Source organism: Chelonia mydas, chromosome 14 (genome assembly GCF_015237465.2).
Source record: "Chelonia mydas isolate rCheMyd1 chromosome 14, rCheMyd1.pri.v2, whole genome shotgun sequence".
In the NCBI taxonomy this organism is placed as follows: domain Eukaryota; kingdom Metazoa; phylum Chordata; order Testudines; family Cheloniidae; genus Chelonia; species Chelonia mydas.
In genome coordinates, this window is record NC_051254.2 from 13,219,844 (window position 1) to 13,239,768 (window position 19,925).

The 19,925-nt window shown below is 45.8% G+C and overlaps 1 protein-coding gene across 3 annotated transcripts in view; it reads right to left on the reverse strand.

The window, feature by feature from the left end:
• CACNA1G (calcium voltage-gated channel subunit alpha1 G) overlaps positions 1-19,925 on the reverse strand; it is a 146,883-nt gene that overhangs the window by 102,122 nt on the left and 24,836 nt on the right. For all 3 annotated transcript variants that reach the window (XM_043528379.1, XM_043528378.1, XM_037914245.2), the window contains exons 6-8: positions 19,048-19,140; positions 15,545-16,346; positions 12,161-12,525 (exon numbers count right to left, since the gene is read on the reverse strand). In XM_043528379.1, the coding sequence (XP_043384314.1) occupies positions 12,161-12,525; positions 15,545-16,346; positions 19,048-19,140 (1,260 nt within the window). The remainder of the gene's footprint in view (positions 1-12,160; positions 12,526-15,544; positions 16,347-19,047; positions 19,141-19,925) is intronic.

Below are 19,925 nucleotides of genomic sequence, written 5' to 3' on the forward strand. Positions count from 1 at the left end.
AAGGCCTAGGTGATGTGCAGAGTATCATCTTTATCCCTGGCGTCACACCCATCACCTGGGAGGTGCCTCATTAGTCACAAGTGGGGCCAAGACCACCTCTCCCTTAAAGGGCCGACCCACCCAAGCTGTGACACGCCAAAACAGCTACGGCTCTGGCAGCAGCTGTGTGAACTGTGTTATTTGCTACAGTTGTATTTGCATTTCAGAGTGTTTGTAAATATGTGGGCAGGGTTCTCTTCCTTTCCTGTCCAACTGGAGGGAGCCTTGTGTTCACAGAACCATGGAAAGGACCTCAAGAAGTCATTATGTCCAGGCCCCTGCACTGAAGCAGGATTGAGTAAACCTAACCCATCCCTGACAGGTGTTTGTCCAGCTTGTTCTTAAAAATCTCCAATGACGGGGATTCCACAACCTCCCTTGGAAGCCTGTTCCAGTTCTTAACTACCCTTATCATTAGAAAGTTTTTCCTAATACCTAACCGAAATTTCCCTTGCTGCAGATTTAAGCCCACCACCTCCATGACCACTGAAGACAAGGCAAGAAAACAATTGATCCCAGTCCTCTTTATAACAGGCCTTAACATATTGGAAGACTTACCAGGTCCCCCCTCAGTCATCTTTTCTCAAGACTAAACATGCCCAGTTTTTTTAATCTTTCTTCATAGCTCAGGTTTTCTAAACCTTGTATCATTTTTGTTGCTCTCTTCTGGACTTTCTCCAGTTCATCCACATCTTTTCTAAACTGGGGCATGCAAAATTGGACACAGTACTCCAACCGACGCCTCACCAGTGCTGAGCAGAGCCGGCAATTATCTCCTGTGTCTTACACAGACAGTCTTACTAATACACTCCAGGATGATATTAGCCTTTTTTGCAACTGCATCATGTTGTTGACTCATTCAATTTGTGATCCACTAGAACCCCAGATCCTTTTCTGCAGCACTATTATCTAGCCAGTTATTTCCCATTTTATAGTTGTGCATCTGAAGTAATTTGCATTTGTCTTTATTGAATTGTGTCTTGTGATTTCAGACCAATTCTCCAATTTGTCAAGGTCCTTTTAAATTCTAATCCTGTCCTCCGAAGAGCTTGCAACCCCTCCCAGCACACAATCCACAATTGTGATAAATACACTCTCTGCTCCATTATCCAAGTCACTAATGAAAATATTGAATAGTACTGGATCCAGGCCTGACCCCTGTGGTACCTCACTAAATACGTCAATACCTATTTGACAGCAAACCACTAACTACTCTGAGTATGGGCTTTCAACCAACTGTGCACCCACATTATATTAATTTCATCTAGACCACATTTTCCTAGTTTGCTTATGAGAATGGCATGTGGGACTGGGTCAAAAGCCTTACTAAAATCAAAATGTATAACATCTACTGCTTCCCCCCTTCCACTAGGCCAGTATCCCTGAAGAAGGAAATTAGGTTGGTTTGGCATGATTTGTTCTTTGCAAATCCATGCTGGCTATTCCTTATAACCCTATTTTCCTCCCTGTGCTGCAACGGTTGTCTAAGTATCAATAAAAAGTATCAGACCCATCACCATGAGGCAACTAATTAAATCACAAGCAGGACTAAAACTACCTCCCTTAAAGGGCCAGCTCACCTGTGAACGGCACTTTATAACTCCAGTTAACTAAACTTTCCCCCAAGACTCAAAGCAAATCCTGACAATATCTGAGGTTCAATACATGTAACATTTTCCTCCCATTACCCCACCTGTTTCTACCCTGACTTCAGACAGAAGCAGAAGTTCCTAGATACCGTGTAGAAGGCTGTATTTGGGTCACTGCTGTAACAGGCCTGAATCTCTAACACAATCACTGCAATGGTTCCTCCAAATGCACTAACTTCTCTCATATTACTGCAGTGGCGGAGACCCTTAATCCCCCCGATTACAATCTGCACAGACGTTACACTCCATAATGTCGATTAGGAATATTTCAGTTTTACACAGAATTTTCTCCTGATCTTGATTATTTACATAAATAAATATAGACCCTTTAATCCATTTTGTCAGCGAGTTTTCCTAAGACACCTTGGCACAGATGGCCGATACTTTCATGCTGCAGAGGTTATTAGGTTGTAACATTACTAGTGACAACATTACATCATTTGTATAGTTTCCTACTCAAGGCCCCTGCAGCTTGATGCACTAAGAATTAAGCTCTAGACACTAAAATGAGCTTACGCAGAGCCTGGAAAGATTACTTTTGCCTTCTGCAGATTGAGTTTGCACATCAGCTTGTGTTTTGTGATGCTGCTATTTTGTGGATTCAGATAACATATTGCCACAGCTGATAATGCTCCATTTGGAATGTTCCTGTTTAAATTGCTGTCAATTGCCTCCTTCTCTCACCTCTTGAACAATCACTTACCCTATTCTCTATGTTTCTATCCTGAGGCCCTGTCCCAAAGAGTCACCCTTATAATTTGTCTGATTTGCCTTTAAGAAATTCACAAAGATGATTGATGGTCCTGAACCAACTTCTCCTTCCTGATCAGGACACACCTGAACTTCTGGATCCACAGGGACTATAACGAGCCAGATCCAAGCCCCAGATCTGAGCAAACTGGAATTTTGGAAAGTTCAGACTGGAACTTTTTAATATAGACCCTGCCTCCAGTCTGTTACATTATCAACAGTAAAACACAACAGAAGATGGCAGATGGAATTCAAGAACTACTTACAGAAATGAATACGTTGAGTACATTTCACATGATGTGAGCTCAGACAAGGAATATTAGAACATTCAGGCAGTTCAATGCAACCGAGGTTATAAAAAACTCCGCCTTAAGGAAGCCCTTGCTAAATTCCACCCTCTGTTTAAAAGAAACAGTTCAGCATCAGGCCTTGCAGGAGGCTTGAGCATTTCATTTCAAGGGAAGGCTTTAAAAGAGAAGCAATCAGGCAACACGATTATGGCCAGAACTGGGGGGAAAAAACCCAAAGAAATATTCTGTCTGAGCAGGACATGCCTTTGCAAAGCAAAAGAACAATACTGGCCCCATGAACCTGGATCACTGCAGAATCTGGGCTTCCAAAAGGCAAATGATTCAACTGGCTCAACAGTGAACAGCTCAATTTCAGCATGTATTGAAAGTGCCTCGATCACAGTTGTAATTCTAGAGACTAACCAATTTATTTGAGCATGAGCTTTTGTGAGCTACAGCTCACTTCGAAAGCTCATGCTCAAATAAATTGGTTAGTCTCTAAGGTGCCACAAGTACTCCTTTTCTTTTTGCGAATACAGACTAACACGGCTGTTACTCTGAAATTGTAATTCTCTATCAGGAGCGAACAATTTCTACCTGCATTTTCATTTGGTCTCTTCCTTTTTCTTCTCATTTGTTTTGAGCCTTTTTTTAAAAAAAATAAATTCTCAGTAAAAATCTAGGGACTTTAAAAACAGCAGTTTGCCTCAATTTGCTTTTTGGACCCTGATCCACAGCCTAATAAAGTTAATCGGAAGACTCCCATCACCTTCAGTGGGTTTTGGATTGAGCCCTTAAAGCACTCATGTGAAATCTAACTATCACTGCTACCAATGACCTGACATGGTTGTAGGCTGCTCCTTCCACTTTGCAATCTGGGACCGGGAATGGTTTAATCGTCTGCAGGCTGCCTTCTCTCTGCTTTGTCATTTGGGCTCAAGCCTGGCTAAACGGGCATTTGGCTGCTTTTACACAGTGCCTTTCCACAGCCATGCGGTTTGCAATAGGAGTTTCTGCCTCACGCGTCCAACTTGATGTGTCACCAGGATGTGTCATCGGTGAAGCTAAATTTTTGTCATGGATATATTTAGTAAAAGTCAGGGACAGGTCACGGGCTTCCGTGAATTTTTCTTTATTGCCCGTGACCTGTCCCTGACTTTTACTAAAAATATCCATGATAAAATGGGAAGGGACTGGGCAGCTGTGGGGTGGCTGGGAGCTCTGGGGCCCCCACCACCAGTGGGGACTCAGAGCTCCAGGATCCCCCCGCCACCAGCAGCGGAGGGAAGCTGCATGGTCCCCCTTCCCCAGTGGTGGGGAGCTGTGGGGGTCCCCCTGGCCCCCACAGTGGCTGGGAGATGTGGGGTATTTCCCCCCCCTCGCCTGTGGTGGCGGCTGGGAGTGGCGGGGTACCACCCCTGCTCATGGCAGCTGAGAGCTTGGGAGCCTGCTGCCTCAGATGGTGGGGGTACCTCACAGCTCCCTGCCGTGCAGGAGGTGGTGGGACCCTGCAGCTCCCAGCCGCCGGGGCTGAAGTGATGGAAGTCTTTGGAAGTCACAGATTCTGTGACTTCTGCGACCTCAGTGACAAAACTGTAGTCTTAGTCATCGGGTCCCCATGGGGCCTCCCAATGGTTCTCTTAGCTGAGTCTGTGATCACTGGACCTTCAGATTGATTTATTCCCAGCATATCAGGGTTCCTCTTTTCAAATCAGGGGTCTTGTCCCGCGGGGAGGTAGAGGATCATACATTACATACCCTGATTTGATATGTGAAAGCCTCATTGTGATTGCAGTGGTGCAGATTCTCTTTAACCAGGTTGATATACAGTGCTGATGCACTGTAAATATTCGGTGTGTGATCCTGGGCATTCAGCACTTATAGTTCCCTTAGTGCACTGAACTGTTAACATGAGTCTAGAGAGCTGAAGGTTATTCAGCTCCTCAGTGAGCTGGTCAAATTTCCCCATGAGGAATAGCCAGCAAGTCCTTAAGTGGTCACAAGTCCCATTCATCCCACTGAGCAACCGGCATTTCTGTTCCTCCGCACTAGGTGAGCCTGGTAAGGACTGAATGGTACATCATGCTGTGGCCACAGGTAACTGACAGCCCTTTCCTTCCATGGAGCAGGTTAGCTTCTTGAAAGACCGTTTTGCTGAGATTTCAGATTTTAATGTTGGCTGGAACACTAACAAGCTTAACAAACAGGAGAAAGAGCAAACGCAGCTTTAACTGGCGCTCATCTTGACAATCTAGTGATTTGTCAGGATCCTTCCTGAAAAAAAGCCTTCCCTTTTTTGCTGTCACCCAGAAATCCGACATCTACTTAAGTTACAGAGATGAGAAAATGAAGTGTGGGACACATACATATATATACCCAAGTGTTGGTCACATTACATGGACACGCAGACACATGTCCTCATGCCCACGCAGAATATACACATACTGTATGCTGAATAGACACATATAATCCTAAACACAAATTGCTAGCTGAATACTTACACACACTATGTGATTCCTATATCAAACATGCTTACTGATGGCTGAATACACAGTCACATACCAAACAGGTATCTACTGTTACCTAAATACAACACACCCACACATACACCAGTACATGTACATATCTACAGCCAAGAGGCAGTATGGTCCAGTGGCTGCAGTGCTGGCTTAGGATGTAGGAGACCAGCGTTCTAGTCCCCGCTGTGCCACTGATCTAGTGTGTGACAGCCAGTAAGCCATTTCACTTCCCTGAACCTCAGTTTCCCTTCCTACGTGTCTATTTAGACTGTAAGTTCTTTGGGAAGGGACTGTACAGTGGACAGCTGTGCGAATAATTGATTTTTCAATTCACTGGCCATACCAGAAAAATTGGGAAAAATTATTTTCGGGTTGAAATGTTTCAGTTTCAAGGTTTTTTAACTTAATAAAATCAAATTCAATTTCAAAACTAAAGGTCATTGCGAATTGGAAGGTTTTATTTCCAAATGTTGAACGGAAACTTTCTGACTTTCCCCCCACCAAAATGTTGTTTTTTCCCCAATGAAATAATTAAGGAAGTTTGACATGAATTCAGGAAATGGTTTGGTTGACTTAAATTTGCATTTTTTTTGACAAAAAAAAAAAAAAAAGGTTTTGGCCAAAAAATTTCAAGCAGTTCTAGTACAATATGGCTACCAAATAAATAATAAAAATACAACTAGCAGAATACATTAAAACAGATGCTACGTTGCATGCCTACTGCTGGCTGAATCTATTGAAACGCACCCCTATCCAGTACTGCTGCTGAATACATTCACTGGCATGCGAATACATATACTACTTAGGTTTGAGGGCCTCAGGCCGTAAAGGCTTTCTATAAACTCATTCATTCTTTCAAGTTCCTACAGGTGCAGAGCTTTGACGTGTACATTGCCATTTTCTATACAGCTCTGTTTCCTTTCCATTACAGGTGTTGAACTGCTCCGTGGAAAAACAATCAATTTACCAGTCATATTAGAATACTCAGCAACCTGGAAAAGGTCCCAAGCCTGCCCAGCGCAGCCGCTGGACAGTGTTATGTGATCTTAAACACGCTTTAATTTCTTCATACTCTATCCAGTACTTTCACACTGTATCTAGTATTCAAGAACCATAGCTATAGTCCTGAGGGCGGCTGGGGAAAGCGACCTTCTTTAAAAAGGGAATATGCACATAGTTAAAAACATCCAGGTCCTAATCTGACCCTCATGCCAGTGCAGCGGCAGGAACTCCAAGTGGCTGAGCTGAAGCGTGATTTGATGTGAAATAGTTGGGGGGGGGGGGGGGGGGGAATCAGTGAATCACTCAGATGGGTCATTTCAGAAAATGACAGAACTGAAAGCCTAGGTTCTTAAGCACAAAACACTAACATATTTTAAAAAGCGTAACACCCACCTCCCACAGCACTAGCTAAACTTACAAGGTCCGTTGAAGTGGTTAACAAATGGGGAGGCGTTGTGTTTAGAACTCCTGGCCTCCTTTCTCTGCTCTGTGGTGCATTAAATGTGCACAGTGACTTGGTTCCCTTAATCTCAGCTTGACTCCCTATTGTTCCTTACCCCACCTACCACCCAGAGTGTAAGGGAGCCTTAGTTATAATTTACAGGCTGTGGAGCTGTCTGACAGCATGAGTTAAAGTAGGCCACTTTAAATTAAAAGCACTTTAAAGCAGGCCACTTTAAATTACATCCTCATGTTGGTTTCCTTGCAATTCTCCTCTTTTCTGGTCCCCTGACCTTCAAATGATACTAGCTTAGATTCCTATTCACTCTCTGAGATGTGGGGGTACAAATTCAGAGGTAATGTGCAGCGGGGAAATGCAAGTTGGTGAGTGACAGTCTAAGGGCCTGTCTACACTGGGAAAATTTTCTAATGCATTTTAAAACTCATTCAGCAAAACAGATTTTTAAAGCAGCTCAGTAATGGAATATCCCCATTTTACCGATAGGGAAGTGAAGCACTGAGAGACTATGGGTACATCTACATCTGAGGTGTGTTTCCCAGTTCCCGTAGACATATCCACACTAGCTCTGTTTGTGCTAGTGCCTAAAAATAGCCACGTCCCTGCAGGTGGTGGCTCGGGTTAGCCGTACCCGTGGACACAGCTAGCACGGGTGTGTCTGCACAAGCTGGGAATCACACAGACCAGCTCAAATGTCAATGCACCCTTTGTAACTTACTTGCTGAAGGTCGCTTGGGATTTCTGAGGCAGAACAGGATCTTTCAAGTCCCAAACCAGTGCCCTAACCCCTGGGCCCTCCTTTCTCTCTAGTAATCCTGGTAATTAGTGTGTCTGTTCCCCCCTCCTCTAAGTGCCATTCTTTTGACCCGGCACCATAAAATATGTCCTGAGAGAATTTAGCCTAATATAGCCTGGCTCACTCAGGACTGGATGTGTGAAAAGCCCATGCCATAAATATTCATTAAATAAGCAAGAGAGCTTAATATAGAAACTCAAAGTCAAGTACTCTTAAAGCCCCCTCATTTCTTTTCAAACAATCAGCCAATGAAGATAAATTTGGTGAGGTCGATCACTTGCACTTTCAGGCGAAGGCTGTAAATCTCACTTTGTAAAAAAAAAATCACAAGTTTCACTGTTTATAATCTCTGCAGAAAGACCTGGGCCAGCATTTCTCTGCCCTAATTCCCAGTCTCATAACTGTCAGATTAGGAAACTGCCGCGTATAAGCCTCCTGAGTTTACAGAAAAACACCTCTTTGCTCTCTGCCTCCACTTTAATCGGATGAACTAATAAACACATGATTCACTATTCATACCAAGTGCCTGGAAGAAAGGAAATGGGAACAGAAGTAGTTTCAAAAAGCCATCTAAAGAATCTTCCACTCACAGCCCCTGGGGTCCCTCCCTTACCTACCAACTTCATCTCATTACCCACAATTTACGACCTCTTTCCCCTCATAATCCTTTGGGCCCCATCTACCAGCCTATGGTGTTTTCAACATTGTCTCAGAGCCCATAGGGCTGTTCATGCTCCCCTGTGGTGTCCTTTGACAGTGGTAGCTCCTCAGAGTCACAACACTGGCGCTGGCAATGTCAATTGTTTTTAATGGCAGATAAAGGGAAGGAGGGATGGGGCAGATATGGGAAGGAACAAACTGGTAACCCTCCCCGGATGATGCTTGCACTTCCTCTAAACATGTGTAAGAGCAGTGGTGGACTTGCTTGAATACAGTCTCAGAGTACATGGCATTTCCATGCTGCTTTTGGTCCAACATAGTTTCAATGAGGATGAGTCTACAGGAGCTTCTCACGTGCTACTCTAGCAGAAGTAGCTTTCCTAGGATCTTCCTTTCCCCAGGGCCAGGGATCTATTGTTTGGATTAAGCAGCATCTCCAGCAGCACTAAAAATAAAACTGCACATTCAAGGTACTGGAAGAGCTTTAGAGAGAGAAATATTCCAGAGGAGGGTGACAAATTTGTGAAGGCATCCTGTCGCACACACAAAAACTGCACTTGCATGGGCAAATTTTAAAGGTGCAACTTATCATGGGCACCAAACTTGGTGAATCAGCCCTTAGCGGTTTCCAATGGAATAAGACCAAAATAATAGATTTATATACAGACGACATTTCTGTCTTTACCTTTAATTGCAAAAGGTTCAAAAAAGGGCAACAAAAATGATTAGGGTATGGGACAGCTGCCATATGTGGAGAGATTAATAAGACTGGGATTTTTCAGCTTGAAAAAGAGATAACTAAGGGGGGATATGATAGAGGTCTATAAAATCATGACTGGTGTGGAGAAAGTGTAAATAAGGAAGTGTTATTTACTCCTTCTCCTAACACAAGAACTAAGGGTCACCAAATGAAATTAATAGGCAGCAGGTTTGAAACAAACAAAAGGAAGTATTTCTTCACACAACACACAGTCAACCTGTGGAACTCCTTGCCAGAGGATGTTGTGAAGGCCAAGACTATAATGGGGTTCAAAAAACAACCAGATAAGTTCACTGAGTATAGGTCCATCAATGGCTTTTAGCCAGGATGGACAGGGATGGGGTCCCTAGCCTCTGTTTGCCAGAAGCTGGGAATGGGCAACAGGGGATGGATCACTTGATGATTACCTGTTGTCCATTTCCTCTGAAGCACCTGGCATTGGCCACTGTCGGAAGACAGGATACTGGGCTAGATGGACCATTGGTCTGACCCAGGATGGCCGTTCTTATGTTCATCTATCAAAATGGGAAATATGAATTTTCCATCCTCTTCTTTATTTTGCCCCCCAGGTTCTTCAGAAACAGTCCCCAGATAATAATGAAAGAATGATGAGTCTCCAATACCATCAGACACTTTCTCTCCCAGCGGTACAGAAATATTCCAGTAAGCTTACCAATTGAAGGTGAAACAGCATGAGACTAATCCTACCTGTAGGACTGCAGAGTGCATCTCCATTAAATACATATTGAAAACAAAGGTTAGCCAGCCATATTGTATTAAGAGTTCAGAAAGAATGTACTGGTTTGAAGAGACACATTTAGCACACTGAGTGGGTCGGAGTCTTCCTAATATTTAGTCACTGATGCGTTAATACCACAGGAGGACACTGGAATCTGGAATTATGTCTGCTCAGTTCGCAACTACCGTGCTGACACAGGGAGCTATAAACAGTGGAAGAAATGCCTTTGCTTCCAACTGCAAGTGACTATACAAATAAGAAACATGTCAGAAAAAGAGAAAAGTAAACAATAAAGGCTCAAAGTGCAGGGGAGTTCCCAGAAAACACTGGCCATAGGACAGGAATTGTTCTACCCAGTTCTGATGTCCTGGAAACTTCCTGTGCATCACTGGTTAGAGGAACAAATGGAAAGGGCCTCGCTATCAGAACATCTCTCTCAGTCCTGTATCAGTGGAGGTCTGTTGGCTACCGTACATTCCTCCAGCGACTCGTCTAATGAGAGACTTGGTGTAACAAGGGTTTTACTGGGCGTAAGCACAGAGCCACCTAAGCTCTTCTACCAAAAGTCAACACAGAGCTCACCCACAATAACCCAACAGTCAGGCCTGTGCGCACATGCCCCTGGGTAATACAGTCAGGGCCCAATTTTCAGAAGAGGCGATATCAGGTGCTTAGATGTCTATGTGTCACACAATGCACCCACTGAACTATGCATTAAATTGTTTGCAGCTACATCACTTGGGGTGAAAAACCAGAGACTGAGTGGAGATCCCTTTGAAAGCTGGGACCTCAGTGTACCAGAGGAGAAGAACATGGCAGCATCTTCTCCTCTTAAAGACTAGCTATGGGGACTAGATATGTGTATTCTGGACAGGAAGCCTCTTGCCTTCAGGGACTAGGATGTATGAGACAATAGGTTAGAGACGCCGAAATTAGTCTACTTTGGATTCACAGGATAGTTGCCACAGCATCCATTGGAGAAACAGGAGCATTCATTGTGAGCCGACCTCTCTAGGGGAGTGGGAATAAAACCTTCTTTCATGCTTGCAGTGGCGCTGACCCTTGCTGCGTGAACCCCAAAGTCTGTTGGCCATGGGCAACATTGCTGGGATTGCTGTGCTGGCCTAAAACTGAGGCTCTCTGCTCGTTCCCTGGACAGGAACAGTGCAAGCAATGCAAGCATCAGCGCACGGCCCGGCCCATGGGAGCACCTCCGGTTAGCTCAGCCTTTGGCCTCTTGGCTGAGATTGCCAGCAAGGGGTACTATTGGGATGAGCCTGATCCAAAGCCCTAGATCCAAGCACTCCAGACTTTTGGGGACATCTGCACTGGAACTTTATGGCTTGGGCTCATCCCTGGGTTTTTTGTGATGTATCCTCCAGGAAGGTTGGTTGAGGCCACCAAACTGCTGTGAGATCCTGTGGTACAGATCCATCATCACTATTGGTCTGAGGAAGAGCCGAAGTCATGATCTAAAACAGGGAAGCTGGAGCATGCTGCAAGAGAACTAAAACCCCAAAATCCAAGGGCCTGTTGCTCACTTTCAGTAAGGCCCCTTTACATTGACTGTAATTGAGAGTCAGGCCACAAACCTCCCGCCCTTTCCATCCGAACGGTTCCGAATGTCCTAGGGAGGTTTTCTGTAGGAGGAGCTGCCACTGACTCGCAGGGCTACAATGCTTGTGTGGAAGTTACTCACAAAGCGGAGATTCACCCTGAGAATGGAACACTACCAGGCCTGATCAGTGCCGAGGTTTAGGAGTAAGCATTAGATTGAGACAATGTGTGTACTTGCGTGTACCAGACCTAACGTGATAAGAACCCATGAATGGTGCTAGATCAACAGGCCCCGGAGTTCTCTCTGCAGGCACAGTCCAGTAACAGCAGAAGCAGCTGAAGACTGAGATTTTCCATACTGTCCTGCCAACGGGTCTGCCTGGGAGACGCCACCACTAAGGATAGGAGGTAGCTCAGCCTCCGTGGCCCATGAAATACACAGCCTCTTACTGAGACAGCTAAAAAGAGCATTATTGTGTGCCGGTTTGGGGAGTGGTTTGGGGTTTTTTATGAGGACACCTGCTCACTGGGACATGGCCTAATTCCCATCAGCTTCATTTCACGTAGGCCCGCAAACAGCCATCTCATGGGGTCAACTTTTATGTCCACCAGCCTGGGCTGAATTCAAAACCAGCAACACAGAGGCAAAAGGCTCCCTATACCCCTCACCAAACCAGGGCTCCAACACTCGCTACCGCAAAAAGGAAGAGCCATTGAACAGCAATTGGTAAAAACATAGCCAGGCCTGGCAAGCAACTAAGCAGGGGTCAACGTTAATCACGCAGCTCATGGTAAAAAAAAACAAACAAAAAAAAACATCCCCCCCGCAAGGCTACGAGAGCAGGAGAAGACTGTGCTAATGAAGTCTCCATGCTGAGCCCTCTCCCTCCAGGGAGCGTCTTGCTAGCCTCTGTACAACACAGAATGGGCTCTGCTCACCTGCTCGTGGTACTCGATCCCCATGCTGAGGGTGTTGATCAGAATGGCAATCATGATCCCCCGGCCAAAGTACTTGCTGTCCACGATCTTCCGGAATGTCTCGCACACCACTTTCCAGAAAGCCAGGATTTGGCTGGTTTTCCTTCCCTTGGTTTTCCCTCGCTGAGGGTCCCTCTGGTCGCTGTAGTGGACGTCTTGAGTGAATTCATACACCCCCTCGCTGTCCGAGTCCACCGTCTCATTGTCCGTGACCTCCAGGTCACGAGCCAGAGTCTTGATGCAGTAGGGGCAGCTGTCTGGGTTGCAGGAACCACTGTCCAGTTTCACACACTGGCTAGAAATTTTGCAAGAACTTTGACAGGCACCTAAAACACAAATAAGCCGAGGTAAGAGGAGTCTGTTCCCTGCATGCTGGGTCAGGGAAGCTAAGGGTTCAAATGACAGGAACTCCACATTCATTTTATTACCATGTGACGCTCTCTGTCTAGATCCTCCTTATACAGGCTGACAGGAGTCTGCTTGGTCCCTAAGTCTGCATGAAGGCCAGAGAGAAGTTATATTCTTGCTCCTTGTCACAGCACTGGCCCTTTAAGAGGGAAAAGGCTAGGGCAGCTGTGGCTAGTCAGCTGATCACCAGCTGGGCTATCAGAGAAGGTGAGTCAGGCCTGAGAGTCAGTCCCAAAAGGGGCAGAGAGAGCTTTCACTGCATGCTCCCTGAGACTAGGGAAACAGGTCAGACAGGAGACCTGGGTAGTGGGAGCAGGAGCAGTAGGAAGTTCCCTGGGAGTGGTTGCTGTAGTGGGAACCTGCAGGGGGGGGAAAGGGTTTCCAGAGGGAGCTCCCTGGGAGGCCATGGTCAGTGAACAGAGCACAGGAGAATCCTGCCATAGGCCCTAAAGCAGGAGGAATTGAGAGAGGCAAAGGGAAAACTCCCCTGGGAGCTATAGCCCAGACTGGATGGAGGAGCTGTGTTTGTGGGGTTTTTGCCTATATTTGAGAAATAAAACTGCCTGGAAAAGAGACTCTGGGTGTGGCAAGGGGTCCTTTGTGAGCTGGGGACAAGCTATCACCCTACACGTCCATAAAAGCTCAGAGCTTCTCTTTTAGACCTCAGGGGCTGTTCAGCTTCCTCACTCCCCTCTCCAAGATCCCAGCGCCACTCTGCTTTCTCACTAACAATATTATTTATTCCCAGTTCCACCCACAATTGGAGCTGGACCACATCTGTCAGCCAAAAAATGCGAAAATCAGTGACACCGGAACCTTTCATGAATTCGTGTCAGTTTCGCCCGTTTGTGTCAAAAAACAACAAAAATTCCGAAAATGTTGAAACGTTTGGTCTTTTCATTTTGAAATTTTCTTCACATTTATTGAAAAAAAAAGCCCAAACTGGGCATGGCATTGAAACGAAACATTTCATTGTGGGGAGAAAAATATTTAGTTTAACACAAAATAAAAAAAACTTTAAAAAAAACATTTTGATTCACCAGAACTGTTGAAATATTTTGTTTTTGATTTGACCCGCAATGAAATTTCATATTGATTTTTCAGAATTGCCAGGGAACCAAAAAAATCAGTTATTTGCTCAGCTATACCCACTCTCCTTTTCTTATCCTTGGTCTGTGGGGGCAGGATCCACAGATCAGGATCTGTCCTTTAGAAGTGTTTAGAAAGCACATAGCAGGCATTACAGCTAACAAATAAATAACAAGGCCCGATGCCTGTTCTGAGCATCTCCCAATTTCAGGAATTATTCTCTTATAAACCCCAGTTGCTTAGACTCCCCCAACCCTGGTACTGCACGTCCTGAGCAGGTTAAAGAGGGTCATGCAGAAACATTATACTCCAAGGATCTTCCCTTTATATACTAAGTGGTTTTTTGCTGCCCACAGTGAGACATTTTCACCAGCCAAGGGATCCTTACCACCTCATTATACCTTTGGCTATTAGGGCTAACAGAAAGCAAATCAGCTCTTCCAGAACCTGGAGCGTTAGGTGTTGTAATTAGAGACAGTGCAGCAGCCAGCGAGTGACTTTCATACTCCTGCTGTTTGCTGATACTTCAGAATTACTAACTTCCCCCTAAACATATGATTCTCAAATCGTTCCTCACAATGGCAGCTCCCAGCTGACAGATGGTTCCTTCGCTTGACTGTACAGGCAGGATATGCTTCTATCATAGTAGCCTGCAAGAGGAACAGGAGTGTACGTCTGCACACTCGTGCCTGACGCAGCCACAGTATCACCATCCAGGTTAGGTGAAATAAAAACCAAGCTCTCCCGCCCCCACCCCAAAACCTTTGCCCATTTTCAGAGCCCAACTCAAATAACTTGTGGGGTTCTGGAATGACTGGAAAACCTTGTCCACTTCACACACAAGGTTCCAGTCAGGAGGGCGAACTGGAAAGGTTAAAACAGAGCGAAAGGCCATTGGTTTTGGGTTTTTTTGTTTTACTGTGACAGAAAGCTTCTACTAGAAGGACTTCCAGACCCCAGAGGCTGAGAGAGTTTGAACAAGGTTTGGCTATGTTCCCAAACCCCAGGGTGTAAAGGGGGAAGTAGTGTCATACAGAGAAGGTCTTAGACTGGGATTCAGGAGACCTCGGTTCAGTTCCTGGCTCTACCACAGACTTCTGGCGAGATTCTGAGCAAGTCACTTAGGGCCTGATTTTCAAACATGCTGAGCCCCGCAGTTGTCATTGCCTTGACTTAGAGTTGTAGGTGATCAGAACCTCTGAAAATCAGGCCCAGAATCTCTCTGAGCCTCAGTTCCCTCTCTGTACAATGGGGATAACCGTACTCATGGGTGCATTATGAGGATAAAGTCTTTCCAATCTATGAGGCACTCAGATACTACAGTAATGGGGAGCAATATAAGCACCTAGAGAGGCAGCTCTCCAAACCCAAACCAAACATCAAAGAGTGGGCAGTACAGCCAGCACTGAGGGCAGTGTTCTGCCTACAGATGGGCCAGAACACCCCTGCGCTTTGGGCAAGTTGAGATCCAGATCTGCACTTTGTGGCTTGGGCCCAGCTCTAGTTTGATTAGGAAATGCTATAATTTGAGGTGGTCAGTGGGACTGGGGAGAAGACCTAGGCGAGACAAACTCTTACGAAAAACACAGATTTCCTGATAGTCCATTGCCCTAGGTGTTTGCTGGTGCAAAGATGGGAAACAGACACTTCCACTCAGGATCTGAACTCAGGATGCATTTTGCAGGCAGGAAGATTCTGACTTGGCCTTACCTGGAAAGCCAGCTCCTGTACCTGTACTGTGGACTGAAAAGAATCCTGGAAAGATTCAGTGGAAAGAAAAAAAAAATTGGGACTTAGGTCTTATTTCTGGAATGCAACCAAAGGCTGACCCCCAGCTCCAGCACTCACCAGTACTCTGGGTCTCCAGGAGCTTGTGCATGGTGCTGTACGGCCCAGGAGGGATATTAAGGTTGGTTAGCGTGCTGGCCCCAGGGTTCACTGTAGAATCTGCTACATTTTTCTCTTTCAGCATCTCATGGGAGGTGCTTGGGTGTACGGTGGGATAGACCTTGCTGCCAACCACATTCTTGGGAAGCACCTCTGGGCTTGGTAAACTCAAGCCAGGCTGAAGGAGGGATGACCTGCAACGGACGGGCTCAAAGTGGCAATCTGCATGATAGATGCTGTGCACGGACTCTGCAGCAGCATTGGGGGCAGAATGGGGATTAGATGTTGCGGGAGGGAGCATGAGCCTGTTGGTGCCATTGTGGAGTGAGCCGGTTTCCACATCGCTGATCTCAGGGCTGGCGCGTGGTGCCCGCAAGTTCCCATTTCCCAGGTGGTAGTGGTGGTGGTGGTGGTGGTGATGGTGAATCAGATGGTGCACGGATGACCTTTTCCTCTGCCGATGTTTGCACGACTGCCTCTCGGCCCCACTCTTATTCCTCGGGCTGGAGAGGAGACCCAGTTTGAACCCTGCCTCTCTATAGCCTTTGACCACCTGTTTGCTGGCCTTACGGGCAATGTAAACCAGATATTTGAGAAGTTCATCATAGCAGCTACCCGGCTCCGAAAAACTGGCCAGCGTGCTGGCATTGGATAAGTAGCGGACCCGCTGCTCCTTCATCAGCTGGCTCTCTCGCTGCTTAGTCTCAGAGAACTGGGTGGCGATGACCACTAAGCAGAGGTTGATCATGAAGAAGGAGCCCACCTAAAGGAGAACAGAAGATGCCATCAGCCCAAGAGAGAGGGTGGCAGGGTATGTGTGTGATGACTTTTGATAGCTGCTACCACAATGGAAACAAAGGACCCCAAACAGGGATCAGAACCCATTGTTCTAGTCAGTAGAGCTGGCCAACACTTTTCAGACAAAAGGGTTTTTTTCCCCCACCAAAAAATAAATAAATGCACATTTGGGTCTACCAAAATATTTTGCAAAGTTGTGCCGAATTTGCTGAACGGTTTTGGCTGGAAAAAATAGTTGAAACAAAACATTTAGATTTTTCTATTCAAAATGACTTTGCATTTCAAATATGCTTCAATTTTATTTTGGAAAAAAAAATGTTAAAACCCTTTGAAAACAAAAGATTTCATTTTGAGTTGAACCAAATGGATTTCCTTGATGCAAAACATTTTTTTCTACATTTACATTTCTCTCCAAAAATTGAAAAGTTTTGTTCTGGGTCAACTAGAATAATGTCCGTCCCCCGCCTTTTTTTTTTTTTTTTTTGGTTTGGCCACTGAACCAAGCAATCAGTTGTTCGCACAGCTCTTCTAGACACTGAACAAACAAATAACACAGCTTGTCTCTGCCCCAGGTTGCTCAAAATCTAAGATAGGATATTGCGGACAGGTGAATAAACAGAAATGTGTGTGTGTGTGTTAGTTGTAAGGGTGATCTCAGGAATCGCACATGGTCACTAGTTCAGCCAAAGACAGATCACGGTGGTTTGCAGGCATCACAGCAGAGATGGGTTTTAAGCAGGGATCTGAAAGAAGATGAAGTGGCAGCTTTGTGAAATCTGTTGGGGGAGTTTTTCCCCCAACATAAGGGAGAGGACAGGAGACAGTGTGACGGTGCTTGTGGGAAAAGCAGGCGATGGAGGTTGGCGTCATTGACGGAGCAAATGGTGGGGTGGACCACAAGAAGAAATGACTTTCGCAAGGTAAAGCAGGGCCATGTAGAGGAGGAGCTTAAAGGTGAGGATAGAAGCAACTTGTGCTCAGTGAGGAGGTGGTGGCGGTGGCAGCCAGCAGAAGGACACAAAAAGTGGGGGTGAGAGGGCCATGGATGTGGGTGTGTGTGTGAACGTGTAGGAGCAGTGGAGGCTGGACACATCTGACACTGACACACCATAGGCAAGGGCTAATATTTCAGCAAAGAGTAGACATCACACCCTGACTCACTCACAGGGTGGGCGGCCCCCTGTCCTGTCTGCCTTGAGGGGCACGCAGGAGACAGCCTCTCAGAATCCCCACTGAGGGGCTTCCCACGCCAGGTCTCCATGGGTGACGTAATACATCAAAGAGGAGGGAAAGTTTATTTTGCCTAATAGACTTTGCTTTTTTTTTTTTTTTAAATATCTGAGGTCCTCTTTGGGGTTTTGTTTTGTTTTTTGTATTTTGTTTTATGTCTCAGCAGACACTGCTTGTAATTATCACAATTAACTGCATTAGAATGAAAGCACTGAGCCCTTTTGATAGGAGGCTTTTTCTTCTGGCAGTGTGTGGGTGGCTTGTGAAATCTTTGTTAACAGGATTTATGGGGATATTGTTACTCAAGAGCATCAGCTGTCTGTAGCCAAGGATTTGATATTTGATTCCAAACTTGGGTTTCATTAGATTCTGTGTTGTGTAGATCATGGGCACTATTCCACCTTGATTAAAAAGAGCAACCAATCACTTCTCAGTCTTGCATTCTCCCCAGTCCCTCGTAATACACAACAGCACAGGCTATCAGTGCCTTGCTCTGCATTGTCTTTGGAATGCACAGAGCACACGAATCTGTTGCAGAGCAGAAGGAACGATCACTGAGTAGGAACAGAAACCCTTCGAGGACTCTGAGAACTAGTGATAGACTAAACAGCCTTTAACCTCTAGGTCACCGGTTCAAATCCAGGACTGGGTTGGTAACGACTACGAATGAGCACAATGGTGTTTGGTGGCCAACGTGCAGTGATTCTGGTGGCCTTGGTCCATGCCTAACAGGACAGGAGTCCACAACACAGAAGCTATCCCAGGGGGCAGTCTCAGCAGTCTCCAGAGATGTGGGCCTCAGCAGGTTGGGACTGAGGCACAACTGAGCATGTGTGCTGCACTGAGGGCTCCAGCCTCCAGGACCATCAGTCTGACACTTTCCATCAAAGTAGGAGCGATGGTGTTTTCTGGTGGGTGGAGCCTTTGACAGGCACCATGTACCCCAAGAGTTCGAGCAGGCCGACACCTTTCAGCGGCAGGAAACTCACTTACTGTTTCATTTACCCTTTTTTTTTTTTTTTTTTTTTTTATAAAAAGGCAAAGAGGAGGAGTCTACTGCAAAGCAGGAAGAAGGATGAGGAGGGTGACGTATTGCCGAACAGGAGGAGGCGGACCCACTGTAGAACAGGAGAACTTATACTTACTTCCGTTCTCGTCTCCAGCAAAATACAGCTAGATATACAACTACAGCAGGAATTCACCCCCATGCAACATATTTCCCCCCTTTAACAAGGAGAAATGGGGTTGTTCCAATGTATGTAAAACTCATCTGCAGGTCCTCCAATGAGTTGGTTTCCACCTCTCCCAGCCTGGATTAAGTGCTATCTCCAACACCCTTCCTGCCCACTCCTCTTCCCATTCACACCACTACGTCCTTCCCTGTACGCCTGAGCAAAAGGCGTGCTACCCACTGGGCGGGCTGAGAGATCACTCACGATGATCAGAAGAATGAAGTAGATGAAATTGTAGAAGGAGTGAGCATCCATGACGAAGTACATGATGTCCACCCAGCCCTCCAGCGTGATGACCTGAGAGAGGCAGGAGAAAGAACAATCAGCTCACCAGTCACCACCCCCATAGGCTTAAGCACAGGAGGAACAGCACTCATGCCCTTCGCACTGGTCAGTGACAATCTGGTTGCACCAAGGCCATGTACTACAGCTCAGAGGGAAAAATCCTGCTCCCTGAAAGTCAGTGGCAAAAATTCCAATTAACCTCAACGGAGCAGCGTTTGGTCACCCAAGTTTTGTAGCTCTAAAATAGAGTCACGCTGAGGAGAAGGACGTAAACCAATCTAACACAGTCTGCTCTCACCGCAGCTGGAAGTGGCCTTTTCCTACCACCTCTTGGGCCAGATACCTGCTTAAAGTAGCACCTTGCTCTTGGTCTCAAATATACTAGTATGTTTCAGTGTGGGATGAGCATAGTATAGAATAGTGGGATGGATTCATTGTGCTTACAAAGGTTCATACACCATTTGTTAACATGCTTATTTAATGCCACTCAAAGTGGTAATTGGAAACATACCTCATGTTAAAAAGCCTTATGGCAATGATGCTTCCAGGGTCCCAAGAGCTGACGATGCAAAGAAAAGTGATGCACAAACTGAGTTGGAAGGAAACTCTTGGGTGAAATTTACCGCTGTGCAGAGAACCTGCAGAAAAGCCTGTATATCTCTTAAATCCCAGTTAATCCCTTCAATTGGATTTAAATGGTGCATAGACCTTCTACACAGGAGTGGATTTCCCTCCAAGTGCGGAAGGCTTCTTCAGACTGGACATCAAATTGCCCTCCTGGCAGCCTATGGGGCTCT